This window comes from Oncorhynchus tshawytscha, linkage group LG25 (genome assembly GCF_018296145.1).
Source record: "Oncorhynchus tshawytscha isolate Ot180627B linkage group LG25, Otsh_v2.0, whole genome shotgun sequence".
Classification (NCBI taxonomy): Eukaryota; Metazoa; Chordata; class Actinopteri; order Salmoniformes; family Salmonidae; genus Oncorhynchus; species Oncorhynchus tshawytscha.
Genome location: NC_056453.1, coordinates 6,874,821 through 6,892,470, shown reverse-complemented (window position 1 = coordinate 6,892,470; position 17,650 = coordinate 6,874,821). Strand labels below are relative to the sequence as shown.

Below are 17,650 nucleotides of genomic sequence, written 5' to 3'. Positions count from 1 at the left end.
TTGAAGGAAAACAAATACTGTTTGGTTTCCGGACTTTTCTCTACAGTTGGTCCTTAACTTGAACCCTTTTCACCAACAGATGGCAGCAGCCCCCTAATAGGGGCACTAGAACAGTAATTTACCCTTAGCCTACATATTGCTCACAGTACAGTCTAGGGTTCCCTTGCCACCTATATTATTTTCACCTGGGCAGTCCGGTTTTCAATCTTGTGCCAGAAGGAAGATGTGAGATAAACCCGTGTCTGGTTTTAGAGAGGTGGCTCTATTTTCAGCTGGCGGTAAAACTAGCCCAATTTTTAAAAACGCAATTTCAACCTTTTAAAGCCAGCACTCTGCTGTTTTCCAACATGTGCTCCAGGATTTGTAATGCAGGCTACCTGTTTTATATGAGCTGGCTTGCGCTGAGGTGGGAGGGGTGGCAATATCTGAGGTGTGTCCTTAAAAACGTGCGCCAAAGTGCCAATTTCAGACAGCACTGGTGGGGATATTTAAGACCAACCAAAAGCTGATCTTAGCAGTAACGCGGTTGGAACGAGGTTGCTTATGTTATGACATGGATTTTGACAGCAGAAGCTCAGCCTATCCAACTGCGATGCACAGTGCCCATGTGCACACTGAACAAGAAATGTGCTTTTGGTGCCAGTAAACATAATATTTAGAAACATAAAATACTTGTTTTTTCCCATTTCGTTTCATTTGATATAAAACCATCAATAGCCTCCCCTCCTCTCAGTGAGAGGAATGCATTGCCAAGTACCTAAGATACAGGGTTTGAAATAGATCTTTACCACCAAATCTTTATCAAATTATCACGTTTGGGAGCAGCAAAACAGTGAGCTGACATCCTCTTTTTATCTATGCATTGTAGAATCTACATTGTTTTATCCAGCTCCCATTTTTTTGCATAAAACCCCTCCAAAAGCTGTGTCTATATGCCCATCATGAAACGTAATTAGAAGTTATTTTCCTGTAACAATTGCTTGTCTAACGTTTCATATGATTAAAAACCAAGCCCTCCATAGGCTACTCTTGAAGGCGATTTATGCTTCATCTGGAGGCGATATCAAGCTTCATGCTGCAACACCTTGTGCCCCCACCATTTTTTTTAACAATGTGGAGGGCTCAGTATAGCTCCTTATACCTCTGCATTGATATGATTGGTGGACAGTAGGTGGGCAGGGCCGGCGTTATGGGCGGGCCTTAGGTGGCATGGCCCACCCTACCAAACCTTGGTTGAATTCCAAACACTTAAGACACACCCTATCCCCTCAGCCCTCAAATTAAGTGGACACTTCTGATGACGTTCATGACGTCTGACGAGTATACACTTGCAGGGTAATGGGCGAAGGAGGAATGATTTTTAAATGGAACGCCCATACCCAGAAATTCATCACTCGTTCATCCCGCGATGATTGTGTTTTCAGCCACCGGTAGCTTGTGGGTCCTTTATATGTACTACAGTCAATAATGATTGTATGTCTACTTATATTAACTATATCATTATTAAAATACACCTACTGTATGATAGCTAGCAAATTAATTAGCTAACTAACGTTAGCCTGCCTAGCTACTTCTGAAGAAGGAAAATGTTTTCTTTCTAACATTTCCAAAAGCTAACCAAACAAAAACGTCAATACTTTTAGGAGATGTGTTTTTGCGTTAGTAGCGCAATTTCCAACTTTTTTACATTCATTTTTACTTAACACTTGTATGTTGACTCCATATTGATGGAGGTTTTTAGTTTTGACAGACTTTTCTTAGCGGATGAACAATCATCGTTTCAGGCAACGTTGCAAACTTCCCTTGCTTGGCTAATTTGGACCGACGACAAATATGGCTGTGGGGATTCCCCCAAATGCATAAGGCCGAGGGCTGTCTAATTTGAGTTTGAAATGCAGCCCTCCTTGCCCATCCAAATAAAATATTGATCATTGATTTGACCTAGATAAGCTGCAACAGTAAAAGGCGCAGCATGGTCAATCTGACATCCACATGGGCCGTGCAAAAGGCATGGTCATTCTCATGGTCAAGGCATGGCATGGTCATTCTGAAGTCTACATTGCCGTGCAGCATTTATGATGATACGGCCTCTGCAGAAGCCAGGGCATTCAGTGAGTTTGTTTAATACAGGACCTCCCGCCCTCACCTACAGTCAACCAATCATGTCGATGCGGAGCATACTTGGAGCCCTCTGTATTGTTAAAACATTTGAGAGGGACACAACGATGTGGTACCGAGCTCAATTTGGCCTTTGCTTGCCTCTGGAGACCCCGCAATTGTGTCGCACCATCCATACAACGCTCCGACCACATTTTTGGTTTGGATCAAGCGTAAGAGCGAATGTATGCTTGATACGAAAATGTGGTCGGAGGCCCCATATGGATCACCGTAAATGCTGCACGGCCATTGCAGAATGCAAATTGACCTTGCAGCGCCTTTAAATTGGCGGAAAGACGCACCAATCTCAGTTAAAGCATCCGAGCGAAACAGCGCCCCCTATGTCTCAGTATGTGTAGACCATGAATCTGATGCTGTGTGGACCAAAATAAATGGCATGTCATATTATTTCTGGCCAGATGGCATCAGATATATAGGCTACATATAGAGGGGCGCAGTTTTGATCGCTCAGATAGTTTGTCCTGTGATATACAGTACCAGTCAAAAGTTTGGACACACCTACTCATTCAAGGGTTTTTCTTTATTTTTTTAAATGTTCTACATTGTAGAATAATAGTGAAGACATCACAACTATGAAATAACACATATGGAATCATGTAGTAACCAAAAAAGTGTGAAACAAATCTAAATATATTTTATATTTGAGATTCTTCAAAGTAGCCACCCTTTGCCTTGATGACAGCTTTGCACATTCTTGGCAATCTCTCAACCAGCTTCATGAGGTAGTGACCTGGAATGCATTTAAATAAACAGAATGATGCGCTCTTTCTTGGCCTTATCAATACTGAATTAAATCTCACTTATTGACAATGTTTGGCATGTCCATGGCTCAGGCATAATGCAATTTACAGTAGCCCTAGCCCCTATATCAGTGTGAATGCTATGTTTAACAGTATATTTCCATATTAAAGCCATGCAATTGCTTTCAACTAGTGGACTGAAACATGTTCAACATATTTAGCAAAGATGGGATAGGCCTACATTTTGAAGCAACCACATATTTCGCGATGGGCCATGTTCCGATTGGTCAGTGATAAGTCAATCCTCAACACGCCTACAAATGATTTATTCATCAAAAAACAGCCTTTTTGTGACAACGCCAGCTACTGCACCCATAATTCTCGCTGTGAAAATATCTAAAATAACGTTAGCGAAAATATCTGTGAAAATATCTAAAATATTTCTGACACAACCTGGACTATAGCGCTACCACCAACGCTTAGAGGGTTTGTTAAAATAGAACCCAGAAACTAAAATGCATGTGTTATAAAAATACCATTTCAAAAAGATAATAGGTTTCTGCCAGTTGAAAAGGCAGCATCAGTTCTGCAGTCAGTACAAATCAGACACACAGACTGATTCAGTGGTTTTGGTCAAGGTCAACCTGTATAACACACATTGAGGATAATATTCAACATTCCAAAGCAGTTCTGTGGTTGGACTCCATGGCTGGTTGCCAAGATCATTTGGGTTGGTTGTTGGACTGGAAGTCGCAATTGCACGTCCAGACTCTAGAGGGCTCTCCACTCCTCTCTCTGAGTTAATTATTCCACTTCCTCAGCTATTCCAGTGCCACCCCTATCATTGGAAACTGCTTAAAAGGAGTGAGGCTTGATTCAACCCAATAAACAAACCTCTTTGGCCTGACGCCAAAATTTTGAAACGTGACATGATATTCTTAACAGTTCAGCACGTCATTTGGGACTTGAACATTGCAGAGATGTTACAGAGCAACACATATTCCATGTCTAAATCTGGGTGGTGGCAAAACCTCCCAACCATAGGCAATTCTTCATCCTGTAAAGAATAACTTCAATGCATTTTGTGCTGCAAGAATGTGAGCTCAATCTCTCATCTGTTTGTGCTCTTCCTCCCTCTCTCTCACTTTCTTTCCCTTGTTTTCACTTTCTCATCTTCCTCCCCATTCTCATCTCGCTCTCTCCCTTGGACCTTCTCTCTTTCCCTTGGTTTCACTCTCTACTGCATCCTATCTCTCTCCTAATATCTCTCTCTCCCTCCATATTCATCCCTGGACATTGCATAAAATAGAGCACTTTGGACTAAAACTATGTCACATAGTGACCCGATTCATTTGGCTGTCATTTTCATCATGTGGGTGATTCCCCACACTGTCCACTTACCATTGCCGGACATCTGAAGACGAGAGGGTCAAGCATTATCTACTGTACAGTATCAGTCAAATGTTCGGACACACCTATTCGTTCAAAGTTTTTTTTGTTATTACTATTTTCTACATTGTAGAATAATAGTGAAGACATCAACACTATGAAATAACACATATGGAATCATGTTGTAACCAAAAAAGTGTTAAACAAATCAAAATATATTTTCTTCATGACAACTTTGCAAACTCTTGGCATTCTCTCAACCAGATTCACCTGGAATGCTTTTCTAACAGTCTTGAAGGAGTTTCCACATATGCTGAGGACTTATTTGCTGCTTTTCCTTCACTTTGCGGTCCAACTCATCCCAAACCATCTCAACTGGGTTGAGGGTCGGGTGATTGTGGAGGCCAGATCATCTGGTGCAGCACTCCATCACTCTCCTTCTTGGTCAAATAACCCTTACAAGGCTGGAGGTGGGTTGGGTCATTGTCCTGTTGAAAAACAAATGATAGTTCCACAAAGCGCTAATCAGATGGGATGGCGTGTAGCTGTAGAATGCTGTGGTAGCCATGCTGGTTAAGTGTGCCTTAAATTAAAAATAAATCACTGACAGTGTCACCAGCAAAGCACCATCACACCACCTCCTCCATACTTCACGTTGGGAACCACACATGCAGAGATCATCCGTTCACCTACTCTGCGTCTCACAAAGACACACAGTTGTAAACAAAAATCTCAAATTTGGACTCATCAGACCACAGGACAGATTTCCACCGGTCTAATGTCCATTGCTCGTGTTTCTTGGCCCACGCAAGTCTCTTCTTATTATTGGTGTCCTTTAGTAGTGGTTTGTTTGCAGCAATTCGACCATGAAGGGCTGATTCACACAGTCTCCTCTGAACAGTTGATGTTGAGATGTGTCTGTTACATAAACTTCGAGAAGCATTTATTTGGGCTGCAATCTGAGGTGCAGTTAACTCTAATGAACTTATCCTCATTCAGCAGAGGTAACTCTGGGTCTTCCTTTCCTGTGGCGGTCCTCATGAGAGCCAGTTTCATCATGTCGCTTGATGGTTTCTGTGACTGCACTTGAAGGCACACCTGTTAATTGAAATGCATTCCAGGTGACTACCTCATGAAGCTAGTTGAGGGAATACCAAGAGTGTGCAAAGCTGTCATCAAGGCAAAAGGGTGGCAACTTTGAATAATATAAAGTATATTTGTTTAACACTTTTTTGCTTACTACATGATTCCAGACGTGTTATTTCATAGGTTTGGTGTGTTCACTATTATTCTACAATGTAGAAATTAGTTAAAAATAAAGAAGACCTTGAATGAGTAAGTGTGTCCAAACTTTAGACTGGTACTATATTCACCAAGACCTGGAGAGTCACAGTGTGTAGTGCAATTATGAGAGACAGACAGACAGACAGACAGACAGACAGACAGACAGACAGACAGACAGACAGACAGACAGACAGACAGACAGACAGACAGACAGACAGACAGACAGACAGACAGACAGACAGACAGACAGACAGACAGACAGACAGACAGACAGACAGACAGACAGACAGACAGACAGACAGACAGACAGACAGAGAGCCTCTGTCTTGTCACTGGGCGAGAGGCAGAGCATCATAGGACCTGGGAGTTGGAACTGGATCTGAGAGGGGACAGTGGACTGTAGACGGAGAGGGGTTCCTGACCTGTTGTCGCACACTGATGGCCTCATACACTGTCAGGTCATAGCTGAGCTACAGCAACCTTACTACAGCTTTCAATTGGAGCGAATACACCAGCTCACTTTATGAAGCAGGATTTACTGTATCCCCAGCTATCCTCATTGTCCTTAAGAGGAGTGGTTATGATGTATACATGCATATGGAATGATAATGTGTTCTCTTCTAAGGAAATAGGTCTGGTAATGGCACTGCTCCTACCAGGGCTGCCCACACAAGGGGTTACGAGTCGCCATTCATCAATCTGATGTTCTGACCTTTATGTTCAGTTCCCCATACACCAGTCTCTTCGGAATTTACATTAATTATGCATGGGATTAACATAAAGGCTTTGTACTGGTTTTACTTATAATGATCAATTGTACACCAGGGATTTTTGCCCAAATGTTATTGCAGTTGTATTCATTTATGCGATACCATGGAGGTGGAATTGGTATTTCGTCATGGTTCTGTAAGTGTGCTTTAGTGTAATATTTGTGTGGTTCCATGTGTGCGATGTGAGTGTGATGTATATTCACGTTTCTGTTACAATGTGTGATAGGCCTGCATGTACTGTACATGTGTGCATATATTCAGTCTGTTCACAAGGAGCTTAGGTGTTTTCTCTCTCTCTCTCTCTCTCTCTCTCTCTCTCTCTCTCTCTCTCTCTCTCTCTCTCTCTCTCTCTGTCCGTGTGTATGTGTTTTAGATGTGCCTACGTGCATCCCTATCTGAGCCTGTAGTAGGCACATAGCCGCAGTGGAGCTCATCCTCTCTTCCTCTTCAAGACGCTCTCCTTGCAATGTGGAAATGAGCTGCAGCCAGTGGCCCCTCCTGTTCCGGTTCCCATTGGCCGAGAGGAGCCACCTCCCTCCCCTGCATCATTGGTATGCAGGCAGTGCAGTGTCAGTGAGGAGAGAGGGAGCAGTCAGTGCTGCAGGGCAGAGGTTAGCGAGGAGGAGAGTGCGTGAATGAGAGCTGCTGAATCTGCTGTTTGCTTGTTTTGCTGGGCTGCCTCCTTTCCACACAGCACTGGCACCACAGAATACCCTGCCACCACTACAGACGCTGCTGATTACCACGCTAGTTAGCCACAGCGCTAACAGGAGAGCAAGGGGCCACCAGGAATCAAGTTATCCGGGTTTCTCCATCCTTTGAGCAGGGGACGTAGCCGTGTCGTGTAGTGGAGGGGGCTAACGCTACGATTTAGTCACCCGCTCCTACCTCCCCCAACCCCACTCCCCGTCCCCTTCTCCCCAACCAGCACCAGCAGCCCGCTTGCTCCTCCCTATCTATGCCCTTGTCCTCGGCGGCTCCTCTCAACTCCCTGGCCAGTATATGGATAGAAGCTCCCTGTTTCAGCTCATACAAGAGCAGGTAAGCGAGCAAAGCAGCGGCGGGAGGTTTCTATGGTTACCGTCTCCTGCCAGCAGCCAGCCGCACTCTTTCTATCTAGGGATGAAAGACAAGAGGCAGGTGTAGAACTGCTGCTAGGGGAAGGGGGAAGGGGCATGTGGTATTGTGTTACTTTAAAAAAAAGCTTTACTTTATTTTATTTCATAATTATTCACTTTATTTATTGAACTGCGTTGTTGTAATTAAGGGCTTGTAAGCATTTCACGGTAAGGTCTACCTACACCTGTTGTATTCGGCGCATGTGACAAATAAAATGTGATGTCGGCATCAAATACAATTTTGTCACATGCGCCGAATACAAACCTTACCGTGAAATGCTTACTTACAAGCCCTTAACCAACAATGCAGTTTTAATAAAATAGTCTTAATAAAATATTTACTAAATAAAAAAATATATTTAAGTAACACAAAATAGCAATATATATAGGGGGTACCGAGTTGATGTGCATCGGTACAGGTTAGTCGAGGTCATTTGTACATGTAGGTAGGGGTAGCAGCAGTAGGAGGGGGCGTCAATGCAAGTAGTTCCTGTGGCCATTTGATTAATTGTACAGCAGTCTTATGGCTTGGGGGGTAGAAGCTGTTAAGGAGCCTTTTGGTCCTAGACTTGACGCTCTGGTACCGCTTGCTGTGCGGTAGCAGAGAGAACAGTTTATGACTTGGGTGTCTGAAGTATTGACAATTTTTTGGGCCCTTCCTCTGACACCGCCTAGTATATAGGTCCTAGATGTCAGGAAGCTTTTTAAAAATACTTTTACCCATTTTTCTCCCCAATTTCGTGGTATCCAATTGGTAGTTACAGGCTTGTCTCATAGCTGCAACTCCCGTACGGACTTGAGAGAGGCAAAGGTCGAGTGCCCTGCGTCCTCCGAAGCACGACCCAACCAAGCAGCACTGCTTCTTGACACAATGCCCATTTAACCCGGAAGCCATCCACACCAATGTGTCAGAGGAAACACCGTACACCTGGCAACTGTGCCAGCCTGCATGTGCCCAGCCTGCTACAGGAGTCGCTAGAGCGCGATGGGACAAGGACATCCCTGCTGGCCAAACCCTTCCCTAACCCGGACGACACTGGGCCAATTGTGCGCCACCCCATGGGTCTCCCGGTCACGGCCGGCTGCGATAAAGCCTGGACTCTAACCAGTATCTCTAGTGGCACAGCTAGCAACTGCGATCCAGTGCCTTAGACCACTGTGCCACTCGGGAGGCCCTGTCTTCAGCAAACTTAATGATGGTGTTGGTGTCTTGCTTGGCCACACAGTTGTGGGTGAACAGGGAGTACAGGGGAGGACTAAGCACGCACCCCGGAGGGGCCCCCGTGTTCAACATCAGCGTGTCAGATGTGTTGTTGCCTACCCTTACCACCTGGGGGCGGCCCGTCTGGAAGTCCAGGATCCAGTTGCATAGGGAGGTGTTTAGTCCCAGGGTCCTTAGCCTAGTGATGAGCTTTGTGGGCACTATGGTATTGAACGCTGAGCTGTAGTTAATGAACAGCATTCTCACGCAGAGTACCAGTCAAAAGTTTGGACACACTTACTCATTCAAGGGTTTTTCTTTATTTTGACTATTTTCTACATTGTAGAATAATCGTGAAGACATCAAACTATGAAATAACACATATGGAATCATGTAGTAACCAAAAAAGTGTTCAACAAATCAAAATATGTTTTATATTTGAGATTCTTCAAAATAGCCACCCTTTGCCTTGATGACAGCTTTGCACATTCTCGGCATTCTCTCAACCTGGAAGCAGTGGTTATGGGGTAATTTATCTGGAGATGGTTGGTCCTGACCTGATGATTTTACTGTAGTCAGTAGGGCAATCATCTGGGCACTAGCTTGTACCTGTGTTGCTGTGTGCCATAGGTCTGTCTAGGTGTCTGGTCTTTTTCCTATTCCTTGAGTATCTTGGAAATATTGACAGATTTTCCTCTTGGTTACATAACAACCCAGGGGCAATGCTGTGCTTTGCAGTATCAGTGGTGTAAAGTACTTCTTAAGTAGTTTTTTGGGGTATCTGTAATTTATTTTACTATTTATATTTGTGACTACTTTTACATAACTACATTCCTAAAGAAAATAATGTACTTTTTACTCCATACATTTCCCTGACACCCAAAAGTTACATATTGAATGCTTAGCAGGACAAGAAAATGGTCCAATTCACACTTATCAAGAGGAACATCCTTGGTCATCCCCACTGTCTCTGATCTGGCGGACTCACTAAACACACATGTTTCGTTTGTAAAGATGTCTGACTGCTGGAGTGTGCCGCTGGCTATCCATAAATGTTTTTAAAAAACTAGAAAATGGTGCTGTCTGGTTTGCTTTATATAAGGAGTTGGATTATTATATATTTTTTTACATTTAATACTTAAAGATTTGATACTATGCAGAAATCACTCTGCCATTTCCTGGTTACTAAAATTTGAATAGTTCGCCTAATTTCAGTTTATGTGACAAAACAAGCAGTCACTGTGTAGAAAATCATTGTAACATCTAAACCGCTGTGAAGTATATTTTCCATAAGCAAAAATATTGTATATTCAGCTGTTAGAAGCTAGTGTTAATGACGCAAAAACAACATTTCAGGACGGGAAGCGTTAGAAATAGGAGACATAAAACAGATCTATTGTTTCTTAGACTTGCCTTCAACGGGAATTAAAGATCTATAACTCACATTTCTATATGAATTTGGTCAGGTCACTGAAAAAGTTATATATTGTAGCGTCAAGTATATTTTAGCAAGTATATTTAATTTTGATACTTAAGTATATTTAAAACCAAATATTTTTACTTTTAGACCTTACGCAAGTACTATTTGACTTTCACTTTTACTTGAGTCATTTTCTATTAAGGTATTTTTACTTTTACTGAAGTATGACAAGTGGGTACTTTTCTCCACCATTGTCCAGCACTGAGACAGCTACAGCCTCAAGCACTCTTTTCAGCTCTCTCAGGAAGCATTTATTCAACTTTGAACATTTTTCAATTTTTTCAGTTTTAGTATTTGAAGCGTTTTGCTATCAAAATCAAAGACTACTTTAATGGTTATTTTTTAATCAATGTCTAACGTGCATCGTGTCAGTCACCCCCCCCATCCCTCCACCAGCTGGGGATTTGACTGACTGACAGATTGAGCACAGAGAGGGAGGCATCGATTATCTGCTGCAGGGTCTAAGGATCACGAGTGGCCCATCAGTAACACATTTATCAACAGACTTAGAGGTGTGTGCGTTTGTGGGTACCTGAAGTTCTCACAAGGATAGTAAAACAAGGAGAATTTGGAAGTTGGTACATTTTGCCGATAACCACAAGAAAAATGTATTTTTTTAGGCTTAGGGGTTAGGTTTAGGGTTTGGGATACAATTAGGGTTAGAATTAAGATTTAGGCCGGTCCTCCCGAGTGGCGCAGCGGTCTAAGACACTGGATCGTAGTGCTAGATGCGTTACTACACACCCGGGTTCATTTCCGGGCTGTGGCCGGGAGTCCCATAGAACAGTGTACAATTGGCCCAGCTAGGGGAAGGGTTAGGGGAAGGATTAGGGGAAGGTTTGGTCGGGGGGGCTTTACTTGGCTCATCGCTCTCTTGCGACTCCTTGTGGCGGCCCGGGTGGCTGCAGGCTGACCCCGTTGTCAGTTGAACGGAATTAAGGTTAGGGTTAGTGGTTAGGTATAGTTTTAAAGTTAGGGGTTAGGTTTAGGGAAAATATGATTTTGGATGGGAATCAATTCTTTGGTCGCCACAAGGATAGCAATACAAGCTGTGGTATGTGTGCGTGCGTGTTTTACCCCACCTTTTTTCAATATTTGTGTGTGTTTATGTATGAGAAGAAGGTGAAAAGCCACCAAGGAATATTGTGTGAATATCAATGTGGTAAAAGGATGTGCTGTGGTCATGGTGATGGTTTTCAAAGTTTTCGAGCAGCAGCATGCATATTGAATCATTTATGAGTAATTCATGGAAGGTGCACAGGTAGAGGGAATTCTTTAGCTTTAAAGTGTCTGGTTTCAATGGAGAAAAACTCTCTTTGTGTTAGCCCAGGAAAGCAACGGAGGGTGTGCATGTCAACATCTATTTATCCATAATGTGTGGCAGACCTCAACTTGAAAGTAGAGTAGACCAATATTTTCTCCCCTAAGAGATACTTTGTTGTTCTTGTCTCCTCAAAATGTCTCTGTAGGCTATATTTTCATAGGCTCAGATGTGTAGACATTCATGTAGGCCTAGATCAGCAGGTTGACTTTATGTTGGTCTAGTCTCCTTTCACTCATATAGGGTTATGAGTGGAGTTGTGCTACATGTAGCTAGTTGCATGTACCTCTCACATTGGGCTGCTACATCAGACTGCAGCACGAGAGAGAGAGTAGCTACAGGAGTGAGTTTTATTAGTCTTTGTCTGCAGGAGGTAGCAGTACTGAGCTCAGGCTATTTCTGTCCCATGCAGGCACATACACTCACTGACTCACACTCAGACTCATACTTAACAAACACAGACGCACTCACACTTCTGTTTGTCTAATGGTTATTCATATAGCCATGTCACTTAATAAGGAAATTGGCAGCCTGAGTTCGAGCTCCACCATCACTGAGCCTTGCAATCATTAGTTGATTAATATCTCCTTTGCATATCTTCTTTCCCCTCTTTATCAGAGCTATTTTCACCTGCTACATAAATGATCTGAGGACAGTGTTATACAGTTTTGGCGTGTATATATGCCAACCATAGCAAGGATGAGGTTCTTATTTTCTCTTTCATCGAGGTCTGATGCCATCAGCGTGGTGCTTTTCATGCATAGCATTTGAGGAATGTCTCCTGCTGCTGTTTGTGTGACTGCATGTCAAAGGGAGAAAATGTGGTCATGGATTCGGCATGAATCAAGGAGTTCTGCTCTGTCTGTGTGGAGCGAGAGTAGAGACTAGAGAGAGAGAAAGCTGTTGTCATGGCCTGACTGCCACCATCTTGCAGTCAGTGCCACAGTAGCCTAGAATGCTGCTGATGTATAATAATTAGAGGGCCCGGTTGTCAAAGAACAGCAGTGGGTCCTGGGGCACTGGAGCTGATTCACTGCTTAGCTCAGACGCTATCGCTGTGTTAATACACTGCCGCGCAAATATTACTGCAACACTGATACAACTCTCATACTACAGCAATACTCAGATGCTACAGGTATATTACTACCCTGCTATACTTGTACTCTGGTATGGAAATTAAGGATTTTGGGCAATGGCATAGCAGGCTAGTAGACCGCAATTTTGACTAGCCCAGTCTGAAAAGTACTAGCCTTGGGCTATCTTATTTTCCAACCCTGCTTATACTACAACACTACCACACCACTCTGATACTACTACAATACTTAAAATATTACTACACTTCTTCTACATTGCTACATTACTACACCCATGCTATTACAGTACTACACTCTTACTAGGTAGGCACACACAGACCCATCCATTTTAGTCTGGATGTGAGGATGTAGATCTTGCAATGTGGACAAACAAATCTTCCTTGTTTTTATTTAGGGCCAAGGTCTGTTCCCAGGTCAGGGTTTCCTCCCCCTCCAACTGTAGTCCTGGACTCGGTTAAGTGACACCTGCTCTGGGGTTAGCCTCAGTGGCTGGTTGTCTGCTGACGGTAATAGAGGTCTTGAGGGTTAACGACGTGATCTTTCCCCTGCAGTCAGCACAGCCGCCTCCTCCTCCTCCACACTATTTCATCCCCTTATCCTCATCCATCCCCTTCTACTTGCTCCCACCATATTTTCTTCACCCTATCTTGTTTTTCTCTATTTTTGTTAACCCTTTCACCCTCTTCATCCGCAGGTCCTGCTGTTACCACCCCCCCGCCCCTTGACCCCTTAGCCCTCACCTCTTTCATCATCCCTTTTTCACCAGCCTATCCTTCTATCCATTCCTCTAATTATCTCTCCATCCATCTATATCCTTCTTTCCCTACTCCAGTGCTCTCTACCCCCCCTCCTCTCTCAATTCCCCCTCATAAAGGGAAATGCGAAAGCTGTGACACACAGGAAACCCGTAACCATGGCGACGATGTGGCTTGTCAACGCATCATCCTCCCGGTGTTGTATTATTTCAATAACAGCTCTCTCTCTCTCTCTCTCTCTCTCTCTCTCTCTCTCTGTCTCTCTGTCTCTGTCTCTCTCTCTCTCAAACAGTCATGGACCCCACTACCCTTACTAAGAAAAAAAGGTGACGCTTATAACCTAACGTTCATTCGTCTCTGTTTTCCTCCTTGAATGTATTGATTGTTAATCGTCATAACTACCAACAAGGACCAATCTTTCACCACCTCTTCACCTTCATTCTCAGCTCCCGGTACTTGTGTAACACCCTTCCAGTAGAAGGTTAGGCAAATACTGTCTCTATTTACAGTATAGGCTACAGTTCAATTTGCAGTGTAAAACCCCACATGGTAACCGTGGCGATGTGACAATGACATATGGGGCCAGACAGTGATCAGACTTCGTGGCTCCTCTGTGTGCCCGGGTGATGCAGAGCACCGGAGTGTGTCACAGCCTTCTGATAGATTTGGACTGTTGGAGTGTGTTAGAGACGTCTGACTAACTGAATGCTACACAGTGGTTGAGCAGTCTCTGACGTTCTCTCTTTTCCTCTATTTCTCTCACTCAATTCAATTTTCTTTCTCTCTCTCCTGCTATCTATATACAGTGGCAAGAATAAGTATGTGAACCCTTTGGAATGACCTGGATTTCTGCATAAATTAGACATCAAATTTCATCTAACCTTCACAACAATAGACAAACATAGTGTGCTTAAACTAATAACACACATAAATTATTGTATTTTTCTTGTCTATATTGAATACATAATTAAAACATTCACAGTGTAGGTTGGAAAAAGTATGTGAACCTCTATGCTAATGACTTCTCCAAAAGCTAATTGGAGTCAGGAGTCAACCTGGAGTCGAATCAATGATACGAGATTGTAGATTTTGGTTAGAGCTGCCCTGCCCCATAAAAAACAGTCACAAAATTTGAGTTTGCTATTCACAAGAAGCATTGCCTGATGTCAACCATGCCTCAAACAAAAGAGATCTCAGAAGACCTAAGATTAAGAATTGTTGACTTGCATAAAGCTGGAAAGGGTTACAAAAGTATCACTAAAAGCATTGATGTTCATTAGTCCACGGTAAGACATGGTCTATAAATGGAAAAAGTTCAGCACTGTTGCTACTCTCCCTAGGAGTGGCCGTCCTGCAAATATGACTGCAAGAGCCCAGCGCAGAATGCTCAATGAGGTTAAGAGGAATCCTAGAGTGTCAGCTAAAGACTTACAGAAATCTCTGGAACATGCTAACATCTCCGTTGACGAGTCTACGATATGTAAAACACCAAACAAGAATGGTGTTCATGGGAGGACACCACGGGAGAAGCCACTGCTGTCTGAAGTTTGCACGTGCACCTTGATGTTCCACAGCGCTACTGGCAAAATATTCTGTTGACAGATGAAACTACAGTTGAGTTGTTTGGAAGGAACACACAATACTATGTGTGGAGAAAAAAAGGCTCAGCACACCAACAAGCACACCAAGTATGGTGGAGGGAGCATCATAGTTTGGGGCAGCTTTGCTTCCTCAGGCCCTGGACAGCTTGCTATCATCGACGGAAAAAGGAATTCCCAAGTTTATCAAGACATTTTGCAGGAGAATGTTAGGCTATCTGTCCGCCAATTGAAGCTCAACAGAAGTTGGGTGACGCAACAGGACAACAACCCAAATCAAGTAAATCAACAACAGAATGGCTTCAACAGAAAAAAAAATATGCCTTTTGGAGTGGCCCAGTCAGTCCTGACCTCAACCCGATTGAGATGCTGTTGCATGACCTCGAGAGCAGTTCACACCAAACATTCCAAGAATATTGCTGAACTGAAACAGTTTTGTAAAGAGGAATGGTCCAAAATTCCTCCTGACCGTTGTGCAGGTCTGATCCACAACTACAGAAAATGTTTGGTTGAGGTTTTTGCTGCCAAAGGAGGGTCAACCAGATATTACATCCGAGGGTTCACATACTTTTGGCACCCTGCACTGAGAATGTTTACATGGTGTGTAAAATAAAGACATGAAAACATTTTAATTGTTTGTGTGTTATTAGTTTAAGCAGACTGTGTTTGTCTATTGTTGTGACCTAGATGAAGATCAGATCAAATTTTATGACCATTTCATGCAGAAATCCACATATTTCCAAAGGGTTCACACTTTTTCTTGCAAATGTACCCACCTCCCTCCCTCCCTCCCCATCCTAACATCCTAGTGCCCTACACTCAGCCTATGCAAAATGTTGGTATCTGCAACCCTTCTTTCTCTCCCCAGGGGCAGAATAGGCTGTGTTTAAACAAACCTCTGTGAAACACACAGTAAGGGGATTAAGTAAAAATAGATCTGGGACATTTTTTTCTTTCTTGGTTCATTCTCATACATGCATTTGCTTTAGCCGCATTTCAGGAAGCCACTTCCCAAGCTCAAGACTGTCAGGCCCAGCCAGCGAGGGGCCCTGGCAATTCAGCCAAAATTACTCTGTGTGTGATATGTTTGTGCGATAACTGAGCAGGGAGATGGCTCAGATTACTGATGTGTGTGTGTGTATTTGTGTTCGCGTCGGTCTGTGTGTGTACTTTTGTATGGGCGCCTGCCTGTTGGGATGAAAAATGGCTTCACAACAAAGTCTGTGATTGTGAAAACACAAGAATTTACACTATTTGCTCTTAGCTCCCTACTATTTCACAAGGATGATAACATTTGGTTGCTTGCATCAACAGAGCAAACATGCAGGGCCGGTTCCAGGCATCAGCAACATAAGCGGTCAATTAGGGCCCCGGCTGCTAGGAGGCTCCCGTCTTGAGAGTAAGAATAGTAGAATACACAAGGTGCAATTTCAAAATTTGTTTGTGCATCAGCAGTTTTTCTCTTATGTCAGTCACTGACAGTCAGTCAATTAGCCATGTCCGCTAACCATTTTTAGATTGGTAGTTAGTCTCGCAAGCTATCTAAACTTGATGTGATCATGGCCGAATACTGACTGGGCACGCTGACTGGGCATACTGACTGGGCACACAGGGCACGTGCCCAGGGTCGCTGACCTCCAGGGAGCCCCATTTGATTTTGTTAGTCATTCTCACTCGGATATCATATTAACATGGCATAAGTCATTACAAAATGTGTAGAATTGCAGGAAAATAGCTTTTAAAACTGCCAACATTTCTCTCCGCCCAGAGCAAAATGTGTAGAATTGCAGGAAAATAGCTTTTAAAACTGCCAACATTTCTCTCCGCCCAGAGCAAAATGTGTAGAATTGCAGGAAAATAGCTTTTAAAACTGCCAACATTTCTCTCCGCCCAGAGCAAAATGTGTAGAATTGCAGGAAAATAGCTTTTAAAACTGCCAACATTTCTCTCCGCCCAGAGCAAAATGTGTAGAATTGCAGGAAAATAGCTTTTAAAACTGCCAACATTTCTCTCCGCCCAGAGCAAAATGTGTAGAATTGCAGAACATTTTCATGCAACATTTGCATGAAAATTAACTTTCAATCAAAAATATGTCTCCCCATCGTCAAGAGTGGGGGCCACTAGAATGTTTTGCCGCGAGGTGGATGGCCTCCCAGCAAAATCTCGCTTAGGGCCTCCAAAAGGCTAAAGCCGGCCCTGCAAAAATGCTACCATCTGACTCGAAGCATGATCAAAGCTAACACACTAGTATTTGACTGCTAATACCCCACCCCTGACTAATAAATAAGTAACAAGAGACCTTGGGAGGGTGAGCAGTAGAAATGGAATTAAAGAGCTTCTTGTATTCAATTAAACAGCCGTAAACGTTCCTGAAATCAGTCCCGGGGAGGAGGAAAAGAACTCCACAAAGAGAGAGGGATCGACATACACACAAACACACTGTATCAGACACTCCCAGGGATTTTCTGATGAATCTTCCTTGTCCCTGAGTGGAGCTGGCGAGCTGTAAACCTTGAGACAGCTACAGTAGAGACTGGCACTAGCAGGCTCAGTGTTTTATAGAACCACTCTACCCTCCTGAGGAAGCCAAGGAATGGCCTCTGCCTACTGAGTCATGGAGCCATCTATATTCAGAATGAGAGGACCTCCTCCTCCTATATTTACACAGACCAACATGATACACACTGTGGGTGACTCCAGAGTGATGCAACAGCTGAAAGAC

The 17,650-nt window shown here is 43.4% G+C and overlaps 1 protein-coding gene across 1 annotated transcript in view; it reads left to right on the top strand.

Moving 5' to 3' along the window:
- Window positions 1-6,905: 6,905 nt before the first annotated feature.
- LOC112219530 (rhomboid-related protein 1-like) overlaps window positions 6,906-17,650 on the top strand; it is a 63,631-nt gene continuing 52,886 nt past the window's right edge. Inside the window, exon 1 of the mRNA XM_024380851.2 lies at window positions 6,906-7,402. Within this exon, the coding sequence (XP_024236619.1) occupies window positions 7,364-7,402 (39 nt within the window). The 5' untranslated portion in view covers window positions 6,906-7,363. The remainder of the gene's footprint in view (window positions 7,403-17,650) is intronic.